Genomic DNA, 26922 nt, shown 5'->3' on the forward strand with positions numbered 1-26922 from the left:
GGAAGACAAAAACTAAATAGAAAAAATGATTTTTGGATTACCTACGTTAACTGCTTTATTGTGGGGTTTTAAAAAACCACAGTGAATAAAAGTATGAAAATACAGTAGGACTGGGTATGTAGGATACGGCAAGAAGATGTGGACATGTGCCTCCACTGAGGTTTAAATATCTACATACTAGGAAGATGTAGAATATAACTTGAGACTTTATTTTGTGCTGCTTCTCAATTAAGACTCTCTCATGGTTGTTCAATATGTTGAAGGATAGAATAATCAAACTTAATGAAGGTATACATAACTCATATTAAAAGATCAGCTAGCTCTGTTAGAAGATAAATACCCCATAAGCATTTCCACACACACTAAGATTTTGGTTTAAACTTTTGCCCCTTTAAACTTGCAATCACATTGGTGGTTTTCCAATGGAAAATGTACCTTTAGGAAGTGCTGTAATTCTCCACTGTCACCTGCCAAATAACGGGAAATATCATCTGCAACTGACAGAACGGATAAAGCATGATGTTGGAAATATTTAAGACTAGTCTGAATTAAAAGCAGGAGAATAAGATTTAATACTGAATGCGAGTTATCACAAGGTCCTGGCCTAGCAGTAGGTATTATAATAAACAGGACATTGGGTTTAAAGATAAAAAAATTTAAAAGACAAAAAAAAAAAAAAAAAATCACACCAAACAGATCATGAGGATTCATTTAAAGACAACTGAAGGATTAGATTGTATGGTTTTATTTATTCCTAAGAGTAGAAATCCTCTTCAGAGATACGGGGTCCAGGATTAAAGATTGTACCCTGCAGCACCAGAGTGAACACCTATTTATTTTACAACTGATTTTCAATGGCAGCAGGACAACAACCTGAAGCAGTTACACAGAAAAACAACAAATAATTCCTTTGTGAAAGGGCAGTAAGATTTTATAGTTCACCTTTTACTTGAAATTTCTAATCACTTTAAACAGAGTGAGAAACATTTTTAAAGGAAATGCACAAATGCAGAAAAACCAGACAATTCCTTTCATGAGGTGTTTTCTAATTAAAATGCTTAGACAATACTTTTTCATAAATTCACTGCTTGTCACAATAGTGCTTGTTCTAGGGTGAATGAGAATCAATTGTACAGACTGCTTTCTCCTCTGCTACTTCAGATTACAGATTATATGAAACTCCAGTAAAAAATATGATAAATATTGAAATGAAACAGCTATTGGTTATTTTGTTTGGCCAATTCTGTAAGCTACATATCCCCCAGGCAATACTACAGTCTTATACTCAAGAAACCTAGGTAATTCCTTTTGTTAAATATTCCTTTAAGGTTAGTAGCACCTTCAGTTAGAAGAACATGAGTTTTTCATTACAAATCTCATTTTGCTTCAATTGATTAATTAGCTAATTTTATATTAGCTTTAAATTTTTTACTCACGTTATAAACATTATTTCTCTGGGGAGTTATTTCCTTTAATTATGAAAGACTAAATTGATGAAAACTAGGGAATTTAATTGTTCTTACTAGCTTGGTTTCAGTAACCAAAATCAATTCCAGGAATTGCACAAATTTCCATGTAGTGCTCTCAGTGACCTTTTTACTGATATGTAATATCAGGCTGCCTGTAGAGCCCAAATCCAGTGCTTTTCCTTCTCAACTTGCGTTAGTTCAACTGCCAAGCTTCAGTTGTAGCAGTGAAAAGTTTAAGCACTACTAATGCTAAAAACACACCTCCTAGCTCTATACGCAGCAGCCGGCAAGACTACTGCATCCATGCCTGCCCTCCCCTCTAAGCGGAGTCACTCATCACAACCAGCAGTTACTACCCTTCAAGTACGCCAATTACACATGGGTGAATCATCCCATACATTGGAGATCAATTTCCAATTCAATCAAAAGGGTCATGGTTTTTTATTTTAAAAAAATAAAAATAAAAAATATCACACTGTTAGCTCAGCTGCCAGATCTAAGACCATCATTGGGCTTTCCTGAAGGTGGGAGAAGATAACCAGTCAACAGTGTGATGATGGTAGGCATCTTCAGACAACACCAGAACTGAATCTATGGCCATAAACTGCCTCAAAACTAAAAGTGTCACAGAGCTCTGATGCTCTCATCTTACACAAGGAATTTTTACCTTCCGATTTTAAAAGGACTTCAACAAATGACACGTTCAATGCTACATTGCATGTGTCTGGAATTTACTCCGAAAGGTGTTTTGTATACTAAAAGAAGCATTTGAGAAAAACTTTCAAAACTGCTCCAGATCAACCTGTTTTTATCTACGTAACTGCGAAGTCACTGATCCCATTTAATTTACTTGAATTAAAGTATTAAATATTGGCTTAACTGTTCCCTACTATAATTAACAGTGGTAATTCACTTCAGTGGGATCAGAGTTCAGATATTTAATGCTTTCAGCGATCCCAAACTTACTTTCTCATTTCATATGTAATTATGTCTGGATTATATCCTTTAGCAGCATCCAGTATTAGCATCATTTTCATTACTCGGGGTTTTTTTATCCTCTTCCATTAAACTAAACCACACTAATAGTGTTGACTGGCTGCAAGAAATGTTTATTCTTTGGTGCAAATGGAGAAACTGTCACAGGTAATTGTTAGGCTGACGTAAAACAGCTTGTTGAAATGTCAGCCTGGAACTACAGCAAATATGTCACGTGAAGGATTACTTAAAATTTACCTCAATGAACAATGTTTAATGATGGTTTACACAGTTTTATAAAAGCACCTTAACACCTTTCTGATCTAAAGCAGAACACTTAAGTATTCCAAACCAACAGCAGACCACCCAATACCTCTGCCTGGAAGCTTCAGCAGTCCAGTCTTTGGAGGGCAGTGTACATACTCTTAATACTATGAACATTTTAATTGCATTTAGATTGTCATCTCATGCTCCAGCAAAAAATTATTGCTTTTAATTAAGTAAAATAATGTGGTAGTGAAATATTAAATAAACCGCTATTTTTGTGTATACATGCAAAGGAATGCAAAGCATTCTTGTAATCAACCAATCACTGTTTATAACCATTTACATATAATGACAAAATTTAGGAATAAGAACCCAAAGTTTACCACCGATTCAACAAGTCAGGCTCTCAAAGCATAGCATTCTACTGCATGTTATAACCGTCTACTTTTCAGAGTCCCAAACCTGCATTCCTCCATGTAGGCAAGCTGGTGTCAACCCGGGCTCGCTCCAATGATCGCAAAGAACTCTGATGCATTCTACTTAAGCTGCAGAGCTGGATGGTAAATTCAAGAAAAATAGCCACTAAAAACGGTCTCCATAATTCATTCACAGACCAAAACACAGTAACAGCAATGATGACCAATCACTCTTGCAGTTAGACCTGGCATAGTAACAAACTGCCGCTTTTTATATTACTAATCCAGATCCATCCTGAAAATGTGACTTCTAGAAAAAAACCACTGGTCCTTTTGAAATAAAGACACATGTTTATGGTTGACAATGTCTAAAGTCTTCAGGACTTCCTGAGAAGTTTACCCACACTAGCTTCTGACTCTCCTTCTCTCTTTATAGGATGTAATGTGATTCAAACCCAACTACTAGGCCCAGTCGTCACCCTGACTTACTGCAAGCGGCACTCTGCTCTGTAGCGAGCCCAACTTACATCACAAGGCAGTGGTATAAATTGCCTGAGCACCTGTTTCACTTGCAGTTCTTGACTCAGGACAATTACAAATACTGCTGGCTACTGCTTTCTGAGAGGTGGGGATTCTTCACGCAATGGCCTGCTGGCTGGAGATGCAGCTCAGTCTGAGGTGACGAGATGATCTGCCTTCCCAAGAACCGGCAGCTCTCCATGGTCCTTCAGCCTCTTCAATCACTTCATTTATTACACACAAGTTCAGGCATTTTTGCTAATCAGTACTGGCAATCTGGACATCTAGTGTTCTCTCTAGTGTACGAACAGATTTCAAGCCCAAATCATGTTTCAATTACTTCCCTTAAACTATTATAATAGAGATGAAGAAAAACAAGTCCCAAGACTCGCTTCAGTTCTTGATCTTTCACACTTTGTTCATGTCTGATTAAGCCTTTGATTCTCAGAAAACTACCCACATGCCAACTGTTCAGTAAACACCTCGTCTGATAGTCTTCATGTCGGGTTATCAATAACTTGAGCTTGAATCAGAGCTCCAAGCACCCCACAGCCTAGCAGCGCGCCTATTTGTGAAGACTAGGGCGACTACAGAATCAAATAGCAAGTAATGTTTTAAGCAGGTCACTCATGTCTAAGTAAGGATCTGGGCAAAAGCCATCTCAAGTCTAACGTACAGGGCAGCTATAAAAAAAAAGTCAATAGAAGTCCAACATTCTACATTTACACCAAACAAAGCGTGGAAAATGGCGTGTACACAGATCTTCGAGCCAGACTGCAAGCTCATATAAATCTCATGTCAAGTATCCCACATAAAACGTAAGGTAGCTTATCCCTCTTCCACTAAACAGTACGCTATGCGTTTTTGGTAAGGTACTAAGGCAGGCACTAAGGCAGCAACTGAAGAGCTTCAGTTGTGTACCTATGTTGGCAAAACTATTTCCCCTACAGATTGAACTAGAACAGCAAAACCCAAAATGCAGTTTAAACTTTAAAATGGAATTACATACAGAAATTGCATTACTGAAAAATTTACCTTTAAAACTGTATCATTTTCTGAAAATCTGCTTCACAGAATAAGAGAAGATAGACAAAGGAGATACGGCTTCAACTTCCAGCTCTGCCAGAGATTCCCTATGCTAGCTTAAGCAAAACATAAGTGTTTTGCTGTTCTCCATTTTAGAAACCAGGAGCAGCAAATACCTCTCTTCACCCTCGCCTGTCATCTGCCTTTTTTGTTTACACTGTGGTACTGAGCAGACACACAGACATGACTTCGCCAAAACACAGTTACTCTCAGTCATTTCAACAGAAGGTCCTCAAGATCCTGGTCACTCAGCTACCTCTCTCTTCTTAGTCTACAGAGAGAATTAAGCCAAGGTTTAATTTAAAGAAAGGCTTTTTCATTTATACTAGGAATCACGTTTCTGTTCTGCGAGGCAGAAAGGCCTACTGTGGTATCTTTCAAAAGAGTTTTAAAAACCTTAAATTACCACTATTTGAAGTGATCTTTCACGTCATTGCCAAGTCATGATTTCTTAGAACAAACACTCTTCATCTCTCGTTTATCAGACATTTCTTATACAATAGGAAAAGACTACTTAACAATGACATCTTAGATGACAAAATAAAAGGTATGGAAAACACAGTCTGATAATCAAGGACTGATATTTGCAATATAATACAGCTAATCATAGCAATTCACACATAATACGCTAATAGTCTGTTATTTATCCCTTTTTATGGTAGTTTTCCAGTGAGCCCATTTGGCATTATAAACTGCTGCCTGCTTCGACAGTGAGGGACGAAGCTACGGCTGTGGAGGGGGGGGAAATCCACATTGCACATGTTAAAACAAGATGATTCCTACCTTTCTTTTCTCATCTACCCTGTAATTCTGCTTTTGATACTGCAATTAAACATAAAAGTTCAGGATATACTTTTATACCTTGCTTGAAGTTAGAAAACTGCCAACTTTTCAGCCATGATGCAACTTGCAATTCTCTTTTTCTTTATTAGCAAGTGAAGATGTAAAAAACACAAAATTTTAAAGACTGCGGTAAAGTCATCATGAGATAACACTAGTCAGAGTACAAAAATTTGAAAACCTAAGACTCGGAAGCAACTATAATTCAATATGCAAAAGGACCTAACCCAATACTCTGTTGAAATTAATAAGCACTATTCCATCAACAGAAAACAAGTAAATTAAGAGCTCATCCACTTCTTAGAGAGTGTTTTCAAAAAAGCAAAGCAGGGTTTAGAGATAGTGTTCTGAGCTTTAACTTGGAATTTTTCTACAATTTGTCATCAAACAAGAGAAAAGTTCACACCTTACTAGCTTTTATAAATATTTCTGTAGTTCCCTCCAGTTTTCATATTAGTCATAAGGGACCATAAATTATCAAATATTTTAGTGTATGGCCACAACAGGCCATCACAGAATAATGGTGGCATCGTGGCTACCTCTCCTCTCCCTGACAGCATTATTCCCAGCACACAGCTCTGAAGAGTTTTATAATGCTTGAGAAACAAACAACTCCGAACTCCCTTGGTTCAGTTTCCTGGATTGTCGCTACTTGCTAAAGTAGCCAATTTTGATACTGCTACAGTAGTAACACAAAATCATCCACTATATTCTTGGTCTCCAGCTGGAGAAGAGCACCAGTGTGAAAAAGGTATCTGTCTTCAGAGACAAGGTTTGTAAAAACAAATCGGGAAACTACTTACAGGTCTGCGGGGAAAGTCTTGTGATTTGGGGTAAGGAAAAAGACCCAAAGCATAGGGACATACCTATAGTATACTGCTTAGATCATTGTTTTCCTAAAAACAGTTACTCAGGGAGTGTTTAACTGTTATTAGCCTAAAGTATTGGCCATTGCTGAATATAAAAACACACCTTCTTCCCCTCTCTAAAACCTTTAGATCGAACACGTCACTGATTTGAATTCAATTCCAAACTTTGAATATCTTCAGTTAGTAGTCAGCTTGCTAAAAACAATGCTGAGATTGTATGTTTCTATTTGACAAATAGCAAAAAAAGTATTTCCTGAGCATACAACTTGTAAAATTTGTAAAGTTTTATAAGAGCTCTCTTTTTTCTATGGATCAAAATTATTTAAGATCAGTTGTCCTTGTAACCAGTACACCTTACACTCCCATATTTCTCATAAGCAAGCCAAAATACTCACATAAGTACCCTTAGTTTAGGCACAGAGTTATAATTCTTAGCAAGCCATGTTTGTGAAGATCTGATTATTTTTTCCACATCACTTTGAAAAAGCAGTCTTGTTTGCTCATCATTAAAAAAAGTATTCTTTAAGCTGGCAACAAGCTGACAACCTGTCTCTTTTTAGCATTCCCTGAAGTTAACATCTGTAGAACCAGCCCATAGGGCAAACAGGTCAATTGTTGACTTTATGCTTTTAGAGATATAGCTCTGTATTAATTTCTACTGAGAACCTGACAACTCGGACATACCAAAGACTACAGATTCCCAGGACACATCTCCTTCTAAACAGCAGCCAAAGTGTGCATGTGGGGAAAAAGAAAACAGAAGAGTTACGAATGTAAGATATGGTTAAAGGATGCAAAGGAAATTTCTTTTTCAGACTGAGTGGGAAACGTATACGAGACACAAGCATATAGAGCTGAAACATTATTCCCATTTTCACTAAAAACCTGCAAATTCATTATCAGCATCAAAATGGTTCTAGTATTCGCACTATTCATACATGAGTCTAAGAATGTTTATCTTTATGAATTTTCACTGCAAAGGTAACTCATTCTGGTTTTTCTTTAGGTTTGCAATTTTGGATCTCTAGCACACGTTAGCAGTTAACTGTAATTTACAGCACTTGTTGACACTTTCCAAAGCAGCATGTGGCTAGGCAAAATATAAGCTTTAACTAAATTAACATTACAGGAACTTTCTGTTCTCAAACTCAGTCTTTGGAAAGATCTGTATGCTCAGCAATTTTGGTGCTTAGTCACATTAAATTGCTCTTTCAAGTGATAAGATCCCAGATAATTGTGTGTCTGAAAAAAATGAGGAAAAAGTAGCAGTTAAACACAACATACGTGTAGTAGCTGCCTGCAATTGTTTGGCAGTCCAGTTTGTTTATCCCAATTCAAATAGCAAGTACTATATTAATACACAGAGACAGTAACTTGCTTTATTTTCAGACACAATCCTCTAGGATCTCATCATAAAAAGTCAGCAGCCTTATGTGACTAAGCTCCACAGATGTTAAAAAAAAATGTCCTTGCACAGATGTTAAATACCAATGCAATATATCTACAATTGTTACAAAACAACATAGGAAAGACTTAAGATGGATTTAGAATGGCCACCGCACATGTTTTCAAGTAACACTGAATATCAAAGAGCAAGACACAAACTGTAGTAACGAGTTTGCATTTTTATACTGCCTTTCAGGCATGGTCATATATTATTTTCTCAGCAGCAGTTGAAGGAGTTACTAGTTGTACTCTCCCTTTTAATCTACTCCCACTCTCATCATCATAACTCACTATTCACTCCCACAGTTTCACCACAGATATTACTTGCTTCCACCCAATACTAAGAATATACTTATTTTAAAGAGTCAAATAAGGACCAAGGATCTGTTTCACAGATGTAGGTTAGCGAACAGCCATGGAAGCATCTGAGAGGCTCCACCATGGAGATGGTTATTTCTGGCAATAAGGTAGAAAAGAAAATATTGGAGTGTGCAGCTTCAGACTGGATCTGCTGTTGATAGAAGAATAAAGTGTAACTACAGCCTTAATCTCTAAAGAGCCATGTGCACCTTACTATCTACTAAAAGACTGCATTAAATTTAATTTCTAAGTACAGTTTCCCTCCCCAACAGTAAAGCTTCAGTTTAACATAGTATCAATCATCCAGTTTAACACAGGTATCATAGGTCCTTAAAACCATTTGAACATCATCTATGATTTCAGAGTAGCAGGATAAGTAGTCAAGCTACATTTGTCAAGAATAACGATTCCAAATTTGAGACATATACTGGCACCCATCCTGCATGGACATAGGAGCCCTGGGGGGGGTAAAAAAAAAAAAAAAAAAAAAAAAAAAAAAAATCAATAAAACAGGAATAGCTCTCTAAGGATCCAAAAATGATGCCTACTAAGGCAGGGCAGAAATAAGCAGAACAAGACTGCACTGACAGGCCTGTACCTGACTAGTCTACTGGATAATGTTCATCATACAGCAATATCACTTTGACTTCGTTAGCCCAATGATAATGGGTGCTGCTTTGAAATACGTACACTTAACTTGGACCCATTTAATTATTTATGCAACCCTTGAACTTTACCTGAACCACTCTTGGGGATGGTTCATGCAGAACATACTCCTGTCCTTTTCAAGGACTGGTCTTTTGTGAACTGATGAGAAAACGAATGCATATATTATTCAAGTATGTAATAAATAATGTAGTGTCATGTAACAGAAAACAATACTTCAAGATTCTTCGAATCAAAATATTTTAAGCGTTAATGAACAGAGTTCAGAATTATCACAGAATTATTAGGGAACAGGGGCTTGACAACACAAAGGTAGGACTGATAACTACAATCTTACCTTCTTGGAGAAAAATAGGCAAATTGCATGCCTAAATCTCCTTTCTTTAAAATCTATTAATAACTTACCAAAAGTAACTGGATAAATCCAATTTTTGGTGGGTTTTTTGTTTTGTTGAGTTTTTTGTTGGTTTTTTGTTTTTTTTTTTTGTTTGTTTTTTTTTTACAGAAAAATATGAAGCAGTACATCAAAAGTACAAACTTTACTTCAAATAAGTGAATAGAAATGTACAACTCCTTGACACTATATAATAAAATCCATTGAACTGACAGACTTGGCAAAAATCACGAGTTCAACTAGCTTCTGCTGAACAGGAATTCTGCTGGTGATACATCCTTTACATGGAAAGGTAAAAGTACCATTAAGGTCCTCCCGAAATGACTGAATCCACATTTAAATAGAGAACTCAGGCTAGTCATAGACTTGTCTACAAGGTTCATTATCAGGAAATGCCCATTTTAAATACCCTCCTAAAGACTGTGGAACTCAGCCAGAGAAGAAAACTGTTCATTAAACAGCTTACTTCATTAAGGATACAAAGGGTTTCAACAGCTGAATCTTTATCCTTGACAGCCTCCCTGTTTTCCTCTATTTCACCTCCTTTCTGCTCTGGACGATGCTGTATCATTGCTTGATGAGCCTCCACTAGTATTAGCCTTTCCTTGCTCACAATTAAGAAGTGTCAGAAGTTTTCCTTGGTTGAGATTAGATCGGATTTACCATCAACTTTTATGGGGCTAGGAGGAAGAAGGGGTTTAATCAGTACTGAACATTTTAAAAAGAAACCCTTTACTTCAACAGCCTCTCTTTCCAAAATCTACTTAGTTTTTTTAAAAGTTAAAAGAACTAGTAATTCCATTACAAGAAGACATTAGTAAAGGTGTTATTCCTACTCACAGCAAGTACACAAAGCATACATTTTCCTTGCAATGTTCTTTACTTTAAAACTCTATGCTATGAGTCTGAGATTACCTTGTGTTATATACGTGAGTTCTCAGTACTTTAGGAGGTGCATTGGACCTTCAAGATTCATTCCTACCGTTATTGTATGATGTTGGAGCATTCCTAACTGTCCTCCTGTTTTGAACAGCTATCACATCTAGATGACCTATACTCAGTGTATCTATATTAAATTACATACTGTATTGAGTAATTTGGAAAGGTTCAGTTTTCTTCATGTCACTGTCAGCTTCATTGTGTTACTGGTCACTGGAAGAGGCTCTCCCAGAGAAGTGGTCACCGCACCAAGCTCAAGGAGCATGTGAACATCTCTTAGTCATACAGTTTAGCTTTAGGTAGTCCTGCAAGAAGCAGGGAGTTGGAATCTACGATCCTAATGGATCTCTTCCAACTTGAGATAGTCCATGATTTTATGATCTATGTCACAGTCATGAAGGCTAAATCCATGCAGACAGTCATTAAGCAGAAAAAACCTATACAGAAAAGGGTACAACACATGAACATAAGCAGTAAGGGGAAAACACTACTGGCAACGTCTTTAAACCATGTCTGTTCAAGAAGAATCTCTTTAAAAAGAGCAACTTCTAGGTAAAGGAATGAACATTAACACCACAGAACAAACTATTTCCATGCATGATCAGTGGAGGAAGAGAAATCACCCAAAAAAAAGAACTGTAATATATCAATTATTGATTCCAAGTCACAAATACGTTAAAACACCCCTTTTTTTTTCCCCTCCTCCTCTCAGACAGTACAAGAGCACTCAAAAGACTCCAAGCAAAGGCAATGCAGACTTACAGACTACAATATACTGTAAGACAAGATTATCTTTATTTCAAAACTGTACAAACTATAAGCATAAAGATACAATTATACTGAAGTAAACCCTGCTCTTTCAGTATCTGAACACTTAAGCAATGACACCACCATTAAAAAATGCCTTTATTATTTATCATTAAGAAATTTTATCTTATAGAGCGATACATCATGAAATCAATCGTTGTACATCTAGGAAATTTACCAATAGAGCTCTCTTCCACTGGGGTGTACACTTTGATTTGTCTCATGTGAGTGTCTCTTCCATTTTGGTGATTAGCTAGAACAGCAATCTGAATCATAAACGTGCGAATAGGCTTCTTATGAGTATCTGTTAAAGGAACATGAATCCAGCCGCTTGGTTCCACTAATTCAAGTTGCTGCCAAAAACAAGACAAAAAAAGGCAAAACATTCAGAAACAGTTAATTAATATAGGTGATCACTTATTAAACCTATTTAATAAAGCAGAGTCTTGCAAATCAGATTTTAGTTACTTTGTCAAATGAATTTGAAATAGTACAGTTGAATGCTCATAGCTAGTTTACTGCTGGTGTGACTGGACACAGTTGTGTTTGCTTTTGCCTTTCAGAATCTACCCTTCATTTTGTGCCTTAAGCTTAAACTAAAAATCAATATAAAAGAAATACAGACTTGAGTATAAATTCAAGAAAGTCAAAGCAGTACTATTTGGATCTTGTTACTGAAGTATGCTGCTCAAAGATGACAGAAAATACACATCTTAAACTGTTTTATCTAGGCACTCTGAACTAAAATATGCTAGAATGACTTACATAGGAAACTAAACCCACACAAAGTCTGGGTTTTCAGAAATTCCTTAGATTATTAGAGGGCCCGTGGAGGAGGAAAAGGAAGGTGACAGAGGAAAAAATACAGGATAGCTCACAGACTTTATCTCGCCTGTGTCAAGACAGATGCCTGGCCAACTAATAGTTGCTCCACAGCCATTTAATCACATTCTGAGGTCCATCTCGACTTGGCTTTTATACAACAAACCAAGTGTAATATGATTATTTTTTTCTTTTTTAATTTTAATCCTACAGAAACCAATGTCAAAGCAAGCGAAGAATGGCAATTCATTAACTAAACCACATCACTGACACATCAGCGTGCCGAAATCAAGCTAGATGCTATGCTGAAGTGTGGTTACAGCTTTTGTTTAAAGCTAGTTGCCCAACTTCAAAGCACAGATCAAAACACATATGGAAGAGCACACAAGTAAGCGGAACTCTTGGGGGAAAAGAAAAAAAAAAACCCAAACAGTTGTCCACAAACAAGTGGATTTTACACAGCTAAGCAAATAAGACTGCTATCCTTAGCAGCTGAGTTCCTCTAAGGAAGATCTATGCTTTGAGCAGCTCAAAATTCCCATCTTTCTCCTGTAAATACTGCATGACAAACATCTTGTCAAATACCTTGCCTTTGCTGAAGCTTTCAAAAGACCCATCTGAGATCTACTGTTTCAAATGCAGCAAACACCCTGAGGGAATGACCCATGAAACAAAAAAGTTTGATGACTATTTTTAAAGAGACAAAATAACCTCTCACACCTCCACCTTGAAAAAAGAAAGAAAGAAAAAACAACAAACCACAATGCAAAACTCTCCAACAAATAATTTCCTAAGCATTAAATTCACTAAACCTTCGCAGCAAATCTTTTTCACGCTGGGAGCTAGACACTTCCACAAACACACATTCACTTATTTGTTGTAACCGTGTCCCTTTTGAAAAACCCTACAAAATCTTTTTTTACATGGGAAACTTCAGGTAACATTTGGCTTTACAAAGTGATAAAAATGACATATTGTTGAAGCAGCTTTACAAAGGGGAAGTTTATCATGGTGAGGTAGTAGTCAGCAGTTTGAGCAAATACGCTTTCCATCTCCACAGTGAACAGAAAGAATGAGAGTCCCAGTAATATTTTACTCAACTAGCACTAAGGTAAAGTGGCTCTGATTTAGAGGAGAATTAAAAGGTTATTGCTAATTAAACTTGAATTATAATATTATTCTCATGGTTTACAAATTTTGACTGCTGATTGAAAGTGGAAAATTTAAGTTCCGGAGCTATGATATTGAGATTTTTATGCTTGGATCAGTATGAAACAGAGTAGCTGATACAGTAAAAAAAAAAAAAATTAACACTTTCTACAGGTTGACATCATTGGTTTCAGACAGATACGATGCAGTTCAGGTGTGCATGCTTTATTGGGAAAGAAATTGCAAGAGTGAAATAATGACTCCACCTTCAGAATCAAGAGAGCTACTAAGGGATTGGCAAAATTGAACTGTTTGTACAAAAGGAAGCTGGATGCTTATTAAATTCATGGAGAAAATCACATCTTATTTTTAAAAGAGTTATCAGGGTCAAAAAGGAAAGCATGGAAGAGTTAAGGGTTGCAACTAACATAATAATGTACTTGTATCTTATTACAGAAATAAGCTTTTGATCACATATTTATCAGTGCTTTGTTTCATCCCTGATCAATGGGAGGCGGTCATATGCTTTATTTACAGCATGGTATTTTTCAGTCCTGCTACAAAGGCAACCAACTTCTTCACAAGCCTTCCTACAGAGATGGGACAAGTCATTTCTACATCTGTAAAACAGGCAACTGCGGCGTTAGGTTAATTAGATTAAAATATTCCCTAGTTCCAGATGTCAAATTTCACATACTTTGAACCTGATTTTTACTGCCCTTAGTAACATACAGTATTTTACATGCGGCTTAGCTCCCACTGAGTTCACTTGCAGTTCTAAGTGTCTGCATTTCTGCAAACTGATAGAGTTCTCAAACCAGCCAGTAGAACACACAGTATGAGCAGCCACCTAGAAGAAGTTGAGTGCATCATGTAAAAACACCATGACTAAGCACAGATTGCACACAATTCATCAAGCAGCATTCAGCTGTCTTAGCCACAAAGCCTTTTTTTAATTCCTGAAATCTCTGCTTCGCTTACTCCACATGTTCCAACTTCTGCACCACACGAATACACATCCTTTACTATACAAATCCTGGACTCATCCTCAGAATAGACTTCTTTCCTCATTCCAATCAAATAGTTGCCTCTTGAACAAAGCATGTGACACTTGTGATGCAGTTGGAGGCTCTACTACAATGTATTAAGTGCAAGAACTCTGAGTTAGACTTAAATGTTTGAACTGAGCTCTTGATTTTTGCCCTCTAAATAACATCACTGTACTGTGACATTTTTTGAGTCTAACTTTTTTAAATTGATGCCTACATAGTTCAGTAAAATGATTAAAACCTCGAGACCCACTCAGCTACTGAAGTTTAAATACAACACAATGATTATTATCTAAATATCCACTAGAAAAGGAAATCATATTTTGCTAGTATGATACACACATTTTCTGTGACCAAAGGAATGGTACAAATCAGACACACACACACGCTCCTAAATTCCTCTCCTCCACATCTGTCATGCTTTTTCAGATGAGCAAGACAGTTTCTTTTCCCAAAGGGCCCAGGTCCTTCACCAGGGAGAAGGAATAGGACATGGGAATAGGCGGTGGTGGTACAAGACAAAATGCTGCCCACTCTTAGTTCAATGTCAGCACTCAGATCCAGCCGTTACAACTCCTAGCAGAAGTGGGATGAAATATGCAGCTCTACTCTGCCCGGAGCATTCCCAGTGTGAACAGAATCTAAAGGAAACTTACTGTGAAGTTTTAAGAAATTCCTATTAAGCCCATGCAAATGGCAATCTTTCAAAGCCTTGTAAACCGGTCTGGAAATTTGGGTGGATTTTTACAGGGAGGCAAAAGGCACATCCTCAACACAAAGGCTGAACTATTGCCAAATTTCAAATCCTCGCTTCAGAGCTTGGGGGCACTGGAGCATCAAAGAAGTACACCAGAATATTCTCACACAAGCAAAATAGCATACTTTTCACTAGCCTTATTCTTGGAACAGAACACTTTGGCTGAAACTTTCAAAAAAATTCAACCCAAAGCAGACATCTGGCATGGAAAAATCCGTCTGAACTGAACTTTGGCAAAAGTTATAAAGTAACTAAGAGTTAAGCCTTAAAATGGAACACACAACCTTAAGTACAGGTGGCACTAGCAGCTCTACCTATAGTAAATACTATACTTTAAATCCATTTCAGTTGACTTTGGTGTCAACCCTGTTCGTCAAAAGCACTAGCCACTGTATATACATATATACACACACACACACACGTTTCACCCCAACTCTACAGCCTAAGTCCACTATGAGAAAATATCAGGTTAATTTTCCACCTGTGTTTTTCCTCCTATGTAGGTCATTAAGAATTGGTCACAATTAACTGGCTTCCAGGAAAGTTTTAAAAATCAACTATATTATTAATTACCTGAGTGAAATTAAAAATTGGAAGTTTCCTTCTGTTACATATTACATGTTTTACCAGAAAAGGTTAATAAGGGAAACAAAGGAAAGAATCAATACAAGTTCAATATTAGTAACTCAGTGGCTCTAGACTAATCTTACATACAATATACTAAAAGCCTAGGGTTTGTAGTTTTTTGGTTTACTGGTTTTTGGGGGATTTTTGGGGGTGGGGGGGTGGGGGGGTGAATTTGCTTCTAATAATATAAATTTTGTGACAATTGGTAAACAAGAAGAGCATGAAAGTCAAAATAAAGGAACAAAGCGATAAAAATTGAAATGGAAAAATCACACACTTGTCCTTTGCTGCTGTTACATACTCTTATCTATCTCTTCTGCTTTCTCTCCATTGCTTTCTCATTTTTGCAGTCCTCTGTGTGCTACAGCTTTACCTATGGATATATACTCCCACCCCAGTAATCCATGTTATTTTGAAAGTCAAAGCAGCAATAGTGTTCTCAACAGAAGTCTCCTCCCCAGACAATTTAATAGCCCTATTTCTTCACTTTTTTGTGTAGTCCAGAGGTTCTACAGAATTCCATACACATTTGGCAAGGCTACTATTGCAACTAATGGGTGTTTTACCCTAGAAGATGCAAACCACAAAACAAATAAAAAAAAATTCAAGGCCAAAGCAACTTGAGGCTACACTTCAAAAAGATGACTGAACACAAGACCAGAGGTTTTAAGAGGAAGCTTGTTCTACACTGGTATTGCTGGCCTCCTTGTAGGCTAGGAAATCATTCATCCAAAGAAGGCTTTTCTATTGTACTTAATCCTACTTAAATTAATATTGACCTCTTTTCCATACTCAGTGATATTCTGCTTAAATTCTGTGGTGTCTTCAAAGTGGCATATAACTCAAACTGCTACTTCTGCTAGGCTTATAAACCCAACCCAAGTTGTTTGCTATATTTACAGTAAGCTAACATCCTTGAAACAATACATGATTTTTGTTGCCCTGTGGAGATATCTTCTGTGAAAATACAGAAAGGAAAAACACCACTGCAAGTAGTTTCATATTCAGGATCATTACAAACACATCTGGAACGTGTGCTAGACAGGGCTCCCAGATTTCAGTGGAATAAGTTTTTCTGTGCATATCTAGGAAGTAAAAGCAGTCTGTTTTCTTACCCTGGAGAAAAAAAAAAATCCTCTTCTGCACAGATGTACTGACAGAAAGCTAAGACCTACTGCTGCCACCACAGCTTCAGCATGTTACAACATGATTCCGAGATGTTGGTACCTCATCACATTTCCATTTCATCATCTGTACTACCAAATCTAAATGGCAACACATATTTCTAGTGGCTGTCCCTATAACAGGCTGTGAAACCAAACAGCATTTGATTCTACTCCTCCTACTTTTCTCATAAAGCTGTTAAAGTTGCTTCTTTTTATTGTAATGACTTAGCCACCTTTGAAATTAATAGTGGCTAGACTTTTGTTCACAAATATTGCCTATGTGCTTAATTAATTCTTACCATATAAAAACACTAAGCTTTTCAAAGCAGGTGTTATCAATAAATAATGTATTCTTCCAAGCAGAAGATTATAAAACTAAGTTCCAGAGGAAATAAATGCTATTTTCAGAAATTAAGTATTTATCAATGCACAGGCTTTCTCCAAGCAAAGTGATCAAATATGGGAAAGGTTTTTCCCTGTTTAGCCATTGTTTTTTTACAACTATCCAAATACGTTTTCACAACTGGCAAAGAGAAAGAAGGCTAGCTAAATTTCCAAATTTCTCTTTCCATAGCTGCCATGTCCTACCATATAGCTACCAGGATTCAGAATCAGTAGGCCTCTGCGTAATTCCAAGTATTGGAACTGTCAACACATGAAGTAGCAGAGCTTGGGCTTCAGCCATCACTTCACTTAGGAAGGAAGAAAACCAGTTAATAGCAGTGATGCACCAGTTCCAGCAGAAAAATGAAGCATGTCCAAAAGAAACTTCACAAGTTCCAAGTGAGTCAAAGAAGGGACACCACATTAGCAGCTTAACAAGAAACACAGAAACATGCTCAAAGGACCCACTGTGAAAAGCGCACTTCTTTGCTCTAATGAAGCAACGACCACCTAAGGAGGTGGCTCTGTGGTCTTAATCAGTCACCTCCTTAAATGGTCAAGAAATCTAACTTCAGTCCATTAGCTAAGAGAAGTTTTCCATTCTTCCAAACAGCAGTTCCTGAAGAGTCTAGAGGAGCGCAATCCATCCCTTAGGAAGATTCAAGAGTCCATCCATCAGGAAGATTTAGGCAGGCAGGGGACTAGTTGCAGAATAAGATATATTAAGCAGCGAAAGAATAAGCATAAGAAAGAATAAGAATAAGCAGCAAAACCTGTAAATACTAAAAATCTCTATCATATATAAGCTTTTTTTTCAAACAAGCTGCAAGAAATAACTTTTGGGAAGATTGGGAAGGAGAAAGGTCAAAAAGATCCTTGAAAAAGTTTTATAGAACCTCCTTCTTCAGACTATTCTGCTCCAGATTGAAACAGTAAAATATTAACCAATGCCCAGGTGTTAGCAAGTTGTATCCAATTAAAATAAAGACAACTAAATACACAAGAAAGAGTAAGTAAATACACTAGAAAGAGTAAGTAAAGTTTGCTGATACAGATTACCAAAATAAATATTTGTCATAGAATATGTATCTGAGTCTAGAAGTAGCACAGAGATCAACTAGACCACAGAGACCCTGAAAACATACTAGAGAAGTGCTCAATCAGCTCAACCTAACAGGGAAACACTATGAAAAATGACGAAATGTATTAGGCCAAGTTTTCATGAATGCACTAAATTTTACTTAATTTTACACAGAACAGTTTTCAACACATCTTGCCAAGCTTCTCTCAGAATCATTTGTACCCGTACAAGTAATCAAATGCATCAAGTGTGCCAATTCAGTTTATGCAATTAAACTGTTTGTAAGTGACAGGGTATGTATGTCCAGAATCACCCATAGCTTGTCTTCACTTCACTCATTTCTGAACTGGTGAATGAAGTGGTAAGGGGTCTTGCAAAAATTAAATATTCTTTAAAAAATGCTCTGTAAAGTGACACTTTGCTTTATTATATCAAGCAGAAGCAGCTCACCATCATCTTGCGGATCTTTCACTGGGAATGCCTGGTAAAAGGCAGGCATCGAAAAACTGGAGCTATAGCCTCTGATGGGGAAGGAAACAACTAAGACAGTGTTATCCCACTATGAGGATCTCATCCTTTAAAATATGACCAGACAAGTTTTAAATACAGTCGACAAGTTGTGAAGGACCCATGGACTGAGGTGCAAAAAAGATTCAAACCACAAAAGATTTATTTTTTCTAAAAAATATGTGGTCAATAGAATAAACTCATTAAGTTGGAGGCTAGTGTAATGCTTGGAACTAAAAATATAATGCTTCTACACAGATACCACTGAAAACTTGCAAGTAGCTTTTACACAACACATGCAACTGGAGGGATGGACGGGTATCTGCAGATAGATCACTGATACAATTCAAAAAAAAAAAAACAACTATTGACAAACCTGTCTGAAGTTATATCTGAAATTTAATCACACCATGCCCCTCCTCTCTCCCCCAGCTCATTGCCATCGTTACCAACCTGAATATCAGTATTTGTCATGGCTATCCAGAAGGAACTGTGATACAGAATTGCCAGTGGGCATCCCCTCATCCCATCATCCTCAGGAACACAAAAAATATGTTTGAAGAACTGGAATTCTACAAAACAGTGCCATGTGTAAGTCCTATACTGCCTAGTGGTCCCCTACATAAAAACCAGTCTTGATCTATTCTCATTTCCTTGTAACACCTACATGCCTATGGTTTCTTAATGCAGGCTCAATCATAGCAGCTAAACTACAACACCTCCTAGATTCACAGTTACTAGAGGTAAATAGCTGCTCTACAAAAGTGCATGGATAGGTTCTCTGGGTGGGTAACCAGCAAGCCCTATCCTCCTTGCATGGTGCGCCAAGGATTAGCATCTACGATGCTCAGAGATTCTTATACCACCTTTCTAAATTTCATGGTTGGATTACATAAGCAGTACAACACATGTTGAACAATGTCACTGGGTTCTATCACCTTGTAGATCACAAAACCAGGCATGTTTCTCAAGCAGATTATGCCAACTGAGCTATGATGAGCAGAAAAGTGATTCACCAGCCAACTCATGAAACAGTTTCATTGACTGGGCCATTTTGATATTCTTTAGAATGAGGTGTCCTGATTAGAATTTCCCCATATGGTAAAAAAAAAAATAATCAAGGAACCATCTGATTTGATTCTGCTGATCAAACCATGCAATCTCTTCCCAGATGTACTTCATTGATTCAGAAAAATTTCAATACTACAACAGGTATAAACTTAGGAAGAATAAGGCATTGAAATTTAATCCATGAAGTGTTAAACAGGGAAAGTCAGGTTTTGCATTACTACTGCTATCATAGTTTGTCTTTGAAATCTTTGGAAATCAGATGAGGAGCATGTAAGAGGACAACAGTTAAGTCTTAGACATGAGGGGAGTCTCTGGTGAGTAAGTACACACATGGGACTATTGTCAAATGGGAGAAAATGGGATACAATTGCACATGCCATGAAACACCAAGAATTTTATGACATGGACTCGCAGGAAAAACAGCTGTTTCAAAACTATCAAATGCTAAAGAATCATAAATACTGATGCCTACCAGAGGGTCAAGGCTGTGCTGAACTGCCCACGGAAGAAACTCCTGACAGATGAAGTCCCTTTGGTGGAAGTGCCACAGGTTGAGAGCGGGCTGGTCTGGACAGACATGGAGGGGCCCCTGTCCGTGGTACTTAAGCAACCACCACCCTGCCCATCGCACCCGCCTATCACAGCCGCTCGCACAACTGGTAACGTGTGTACTGTCAGGTACGTGCAACCCCAGACACAAATAAACAGCCTGCCAAATACTCGGCTATGGGGGGTTTGTCAGCCAAAACTGTCTTACTCAGTTGTCATTTTGGGAAATATTGTCTGCCTAACTTTGGGTTGCAGAAAAAGTGCAAGAAAAAAGGAAAGGAGAAAAAAAAGACAACAATCTTTGAATACTTCATCCTCTAGAATTTGGCTGAAAACAACTCTTCATTCTAGAAAATGTATCTGCAGAAAACATCAAGAATTTATCACAGATTGTTTCCTAGGAAAGTCTCTCTGGAAAGAAAGGAACACTGTTTACACTGTTTTCACATTTGTTGTGCCATATACTTTTTTTTTTATATGTTTTGTGAGGGATGATGCACAAGCAGTTCAAAATTCATTACAAAAATATGTCTCAAGATATACGTATATGATTCAGAGAAAGCTGAAAGTGTTAAATAGGGTTGGACAGTCTGCTCTCAAGTCCCACATCTTTAAAATCCTTTTTTCTTTGTTGAGCAAGCTCACTTGAAATTTCACATAATAGAGTTTGTATTTGACACATCCATAAATAAAAATCTCATTAGAGAAGGGCTGCCTTGTCTGTGTATGTTTTAAGTGCCAGCCATCCTGTCCACTGCAACTTAAGAAAAATACAAAAACCCTCTCCCTGTTCCTTTGGAAAGCAGAATGATCAAATCAGCAAATAGAGAGTGACAACGCAATCTAGCATGGAGTTTCATATGTGCGTGTATATGAATAAGGCCTAAAATCCCAAAGCAAACCTTCAACCCACAGCAGGAAGCCATCTAAGTTTAGTTTGGTTTCCGCTAAAACAGATTCCATCTTAACAGGAACCTGTTGCTCCAGAAGAAATACTGTCTCCAACTAAAATCATTCATAACAGCTGTGAAATTTTGGATCTCTAATTTAATAAAAAATTGTTTTCATAATTCATTTAAGGATCAGTCAAGAGTGGAGGAAGCGAAGGCAAACATATCCTAAGCTCATTCGCACTCTCCTGCCGGAACCTACGTCTCATTAACCAGCTGTCACAATACATGGGAACGCCATCCCTTTGCAGATGCACTGATGTTAAACTTTGAGAAGACTCCTGGTTATCAGGGGAAATCCTTCAGACCTACAGGGACTTGGCTCCAGTGTGAATCTCAGTTACTTCCCTTGAGCTTGGCAGATTGTACACTGAAGCTGAAACAGCAACAAAAAAATTCTTGAGCTTATGCTCTAGAGTGGTGGCCTGGCTGACAGTGTCAAAAATAGGTAATGCAGCCCAAAACAAACTTTCTGCTTCAGTTTGTCTGCTTCTGGTATCTAAGTTGTTTAAAGTCTAAGTTGCAGACACACTGGAACAGACTGCATCTGGACAGCCCGGTCTAAAAATTGATGATAGAAAAGCTATGGTTTGCTTTAAGTCTTTAAACTTACCAAAATTCCAGCATTCTGAAAGAGGGATGAAGGATTATTTTTTAAAAAAAACCAGGGTACTATCCAACTGAAACTATCAGTAGCTCAGATTATTACAGATGCAGATGTGAGAAAGGAAACAGTACATTTAAAAAAACCACAAAAATTATTAGAAAATATATAGCCTTCAAGTCATAAAAGCTTATCTCACCGCAATGTTTTTTCATTTTATGGGCAAGTAACTAAGGAGGAGGCCCCCACATACACCAAGTAACAGGTAAGTATCCTACTAAGCAGGAGTCTGGCAGATGATGACCAGCTGACACAAGTCATTTTTGGTATGCTGTGTGACCATACAGAATAAAACCAGAAGATTCTTTAACAATTACATGTTTAAAGCATCAACTGTTGTAAAAATGAAGCAAACAATGGCATAAACATGGAAAATGCAATTCATAGCACTGTTTCTTTGAAAACTCTTCCAGTTACTTTTACCTGATCAGAAGACAGGGAAAAATCAGGGAGACTGCTTTACAAAAAAAAAAAGTGTCAAACAAAACAAAAGAAAAAACCCCTACAATTTCCCAACCTCATTGCAACAAATGGCACTATCTGCATTCAAACTTTATAGTCACAACACAAAATACAAAATAGTGACAGAAGTCTCAAAATCACCCATCTGGTTAAGTATGTGCACTAAGGTTTTCATAACAAAGGAAACAGGACACAAAAGTTCTTAAAAATTACTTGAACTAGCCCTTTTAATTAAATTCTTATCATAGTCATGAATTTTGAGTTCCCTCCCCACCAAAAGCACTGAAAAACCCTGTGATTTTCTAATTCCTGTACTAAGATCTAAAACCCTTAGTCCCTCTTCAAAGCAGCATCCATTCAAAATAAGGACATCATCTCCTACACTTTCCAAGTGAGTCAGGTGCTCTCAGGGAAGACCGTAGCACTTCAGCCACCTACTGAATAAAGGTAGGGGAAACCACAAACTATGATAGCAGAAAGTGAAGAGCAGAGAGATATACAAAGAGAACAGAAAACAGATTGAACAAGAGCAGTGGAACACGCTACAAAGTAGTCTGAAAATATATAACCCACCTCCCTTTGAAGTTCAGGTGAAATTACATTACAAATGGGACTGCTGACTGAAGAAGGGGACAAAGCATTAATATCAGCAGCTGCCTCTTATCAAAGGTAACAGAACACCACAGAATCCTACAAGAAAGGAGAGAATAAGCAGAATTTCCTGTAAGCAAAGAAATGAGTGCTTTAAAAGAAAAATCCTACAATAGTTACTTGTTAAGCCATGGCCTTATACAAGATGACCTCAAGGCAAACAGAATTACAATATCAGAAAACTGGAGGTAGAAGAGCATAAAGGAAGAGGTCCTATCAATTTTTCCAAACCAGAACTGCTGGGTACAAGCAGAAACAATATAAATGGACTGTATGGATGCACTGCACAAATTTATTGCAAATGGAAGTGACTGAAAACACTACTGGGAAATAACTAATCTTACAAAGGTGCAGAGGTTTGCAAAATGGATGAAAACTGTACTTCCAATGTCTGCAGTTCCCATTTGTTCTAACATATCTAATGGAATGATACTATGTTTGTGTGAAAGCGGAAAAAAAAAATCAGCTCATAATTTACCTTCAAAATTGTTTAGCCATATCCAGGAAATATGTCTAGACATAGCTACAGTTAAATTATACAAAGAAAGTATTTGAAAAAAATCAGATTATGCAATGAATATTAAAGATTTAAGTGTCTGAAAACTAGCCACAGAGTTAATCTTATATCAAATCATCTTGAATAACTTAGAGGAGATAGCCTAGTGATTACACTTCATGCCTTGCACTTTGCATTCCAGAGAATGCTGGAACGCTTCAGAAAATTAATATGGGAAATGAATAAATATAAGAAAATGTGATTAGCACAAGATTTTTTAAAAAGTCAGTAGTAGTAGTAGCAGCTGCTAGCATAGGTGAGGGGAAGAAAGTACATCTAAACCAAAAGAAAAACATTCTGCTCACTGAAAAGGGCACTTATTATACATTGACGTGAGCTCGATTTCTGATCTTCCACAAAAAGAGAGGCCCACAAAACTGCATGGCTCTAACATTTTATCAGTTACACGAAAATGTAGTTCCTGAGTGATTTTAATTGTTAGAGAAAGACTGCAATAAATTATGGAGTGCTATCAAATTTAAAAATCCTACTTATTCTTTACCAGCAAGAGGACAAGTTGTCGCTTAGTAAGACACAAAACCAATGGGGTTAAGTGAAAGGGTTTCTCCTGGTTCCACAGGAATGACTTGTTTCTGAGCAAGCAGAGAATGAAAGAGGGTTGCCTCTACTAAAATAAAGGAATTTAAAGACCCTAAACCTATGTAAATAATCACCGAATCCTGCAGAAGTATTAGTATACAAACGAGTAATCCAGATGCAAAAATGTTTAAGGACTCTGTGGATGCAGACACTCAGTAAAGGCAAGTGGGGCAAAACCCGGTAAGTGTAACATTACTCAAGTTCATTATAGCATGCCAGATTTCAATAAGCAAATGCAGAGTAACATTTCACAGGATCAGGAGCAGATGTAATGCTCAACTCAAGGAATATTTACTCATTGGAAACAAATGCAAGAGACTGTTGTGAAAACTATTTGCGTAAATTTAAAATGCAATGCCTCATCTGAGAACGATCCCAAATTCATAAACATGTCTCACTGGAGACATATTTCCTTACGAATGAACTTTAAAAGAGAAGAAATAGGAGTATATCTGTCAGAGGTTCAGCTGGGTAGTTTTATACGAGCCAGAATACACTTTCATAAATTTGCAGAGCTGGAATCAGGACTGTTGCCCAATGGAAGCATTTAATTTTACATCTACACACAATTTCTTTTTCTTTAACGTACTGGAATAAATGCAGTAGAGTTTTTACCTTTTGCTTGTGCTTTCTTACAAATCCATATGTAAGTGTGTCCAGAAAAATGCAAGGCTACGTTTCACTGTTTAATGTGAAGCTCAGACTCTGGACTCTGCTCCTCTCAATCTAGGTGAATTCCATTTCTTGACTTCTTTCTAGGAGTCAAAGATTCCTCAAGTCATCATTCACTCCAAGAATGTACAGTTCAAAAAGATAACCAGATGGAGCTATACAGTGTTAGGCTAATGACTACCTTACTGCAACAGCATGTCTACTGTAAACAGCAGTCTGGAACAGCCTTAATGCTACATTCAACAGATGTAAGAATATCAGCTCTTCAGCATAAACTGTATGAGAACTGAAATAAAATTACATCATGTATGTTCCTGAAGAAGGAGAGGGCAGCGGAAAAAACAAAACACGAGAATCACATAATTGAAAACTTGATTACCAATAGGCCTACTAAGTCCTAAATCTATAGCTACTGTTGGATATCGTCTTACTGCTTAGAGATGTGAAGTCAGTAACAAGCTGACGGAATTGGATTACAAGGATATGTGACTTACTGTTGTATCTTGAAGTCCTGTGGGCACATGTGCTCCTCTGCTTAATTCTGCTATGTGAGTAAATCTTTATCTCTTCATGACAGACAGCATAAATAAAAAGCAGAAAGTCCAATAATTCCACAATAGAAGTTCTTACCCCAGCAGTGCTGGATTTACCCAAAGCCGATTTATGAAAACTACTCCATTAAAACATTGTGACTGTCAGTCACAACAGACCTATTCAAACAGAGGGAAGCCTACTTGAAAATTTTACTGAATCATTTCTCCTGATATGGAACTGCAACTCTTTTTGCAACAATGAAAAAATAAAATATGACTTGATTTAACCTTACTAATTAGCCTCAGTAACATCATCTTGCTAAGAAGTAACAAATGAGTCTCAACATAAGACGAACAAATCAGGATTTTCTGCATTCACTAGTAGAAATTACCCAAAAAAATCCTTCATACACACAGCTGAATTTGACCTTTGACAGATACAGAGGACGAAAACAATTTTTTTAAAAAAGGAGCATAATAAGTATTAGGGGCTAGACTCTCATGGTTCACTCAAAGACTGAGAACAGCGTTCATAAAAAGCCTCAATAAAAACTGTATTTGTTAACATTCCTTTAACATGAGACATAAAACGTTCCAGAATTCATTCTGAAATAAAATAGGAGTGTGAGATAAACCTAGTTTAGGAATTGGACAAAGAAGGCTAGAGAGCACAGACACTCAAGCCAGACACACATGCTACATTATTACTCTCATTCCACCCTGTCTTGTGTGTTCCTGAAGAAAATGGGAAAATACTGGGAAAGGTTTTTCCGATTCAGATGCATGGTCTCAGTTATCTTATGACAGAATAAGGCGGAGAATAGTCCTTAGAAAGAAATAAATTATACTATAATTTATATATTTATATTTATATTTATAATTTATATAATTTATATATATATACTATATACTATCTATATAAACTTTTCCATACACTACTTGAGATAAGGAACAGGATAAAACTACATTCGATTCCCTTCCCATCTCTGAAATTTTAGCAAATATGATGTAGACACTGTCTAGCAGCGTCCTCCTCAAAGCTCCTAGCAGACACATGATCCCTGACCAAAATAACATTTCAGCAATCGAGGGAGCAAGACCTAACTCTAGAAAGGACTGTCATGATGACAGCTCAAGCAACTGAATTGCTTGCTCAAGAACTCTATATTTGTTCTAGATATCTATCACTTGCCAGGTAGCATTTTCTTCTGAACCTCAAGGATGGCTTTAACTTGTCATGTGAAAAGCATTTCTTACCATTAACTACTTTCTTAGTAGTTACAATCTCAGTTCTCCACTAAAATGTTGAGCTGCAGAAATTATAAAAAAAAAATTACTTAATGACTTTCATGAAAAACACCCCACATATACCTACATGAAATACGTTTGTTCATCTACTTTTATCTGACGAAAAAGTCTGTCTTTTAATTTTTAGAGATACAGAATAATATATTCTTACTACTGGTTTTGCATGCTAACACTGTTTGTGAATGTATGGAAATTTTTGGTTCTTTGTTTTGGTGCTGGCCTGACAAAGTAGGGCATATCCAGTGCATTTTATGGATTTGGTTTTGGGGGCTTTTTTTGAAATCTTACCTAGTAGAAGCACCTGCTAACTT

The 26922-nt window shown here is 37.1% G+C and overlaps 1 protein-coding gene and 1 long non-coding RNA gene across 5 annotated transcripts in view; both read right to left on the reverse strand.

The window, feature by feature from the left end:
- Nucleotides 1–1919: 1919 nt before the first annotated feature.
- Nucleotides 1920–10702, reverse strand: LOC141943006 (uncharacterized). 2 transcript variants are annotated; one of them, XR_012628807.1, is made up of 3 exons: nt 10223–10702; nt 8985–9054; nt 1920–8398 (listed from the first exon to the last, which is right to left on the reverse strand). It is a non-coding gene; the product is annotated as an uncharacterized LOC141943006 (long non-coding RNA). The 2 variants fall into 2 exon arrangements; XR_012628806.1 differs by having other exon boundaries at nt 9774–10702.
- Nucleotides 10703–11019: 317 nt separating this feature from the next.
- ANAPC10 (anaphase promoting complex subunit 10) overlaps nt 11020–26922 on the reverse strand; it is a 38152-nt gene continuing 22249 nt past the window's right edge. Inside the window, exons 5-7 of one of the 3 annotated variants that reach the window (XR_012628808.1) lie at nt 24714–24853; nt 22865–22981; nt 11271–11406 (exon numbers count right to left, since the gene is read on the reverse strand). Coding sequence is in view for 1 of the 3 variants with exons in the window: in XM_074867394.1 (XP_074723495.1) it covers nt 11176–11406 (231 nt within the window). In the remaining 2 variants the exon portion in view is untranslated. Of the gene's footprint in view, nt 11407–22864; nt 22982–24713; nt 24854–26922 lie in introns of all 3 variants that reach the window. The other 2 variants (XR_012628809.1, XM_074867394.1) reach the window with 2 other exon arrangements.

The sequence above is a fragment of the Strix uralensis genome, chromosome 4 (genome assembly GCF_047716275.1).
Source record: "Strix uralensis isolate ZFMK-TIS-50842 chromosome 4, bStrUra1, whole genome shotgun sequence".
In the NCBI taxonomy this organism is placed as follows: Eukaryota; Metazoa; Chordata; class Aves; order Strigiformes; family Strigidae; genus Strix; species Strix uralensis.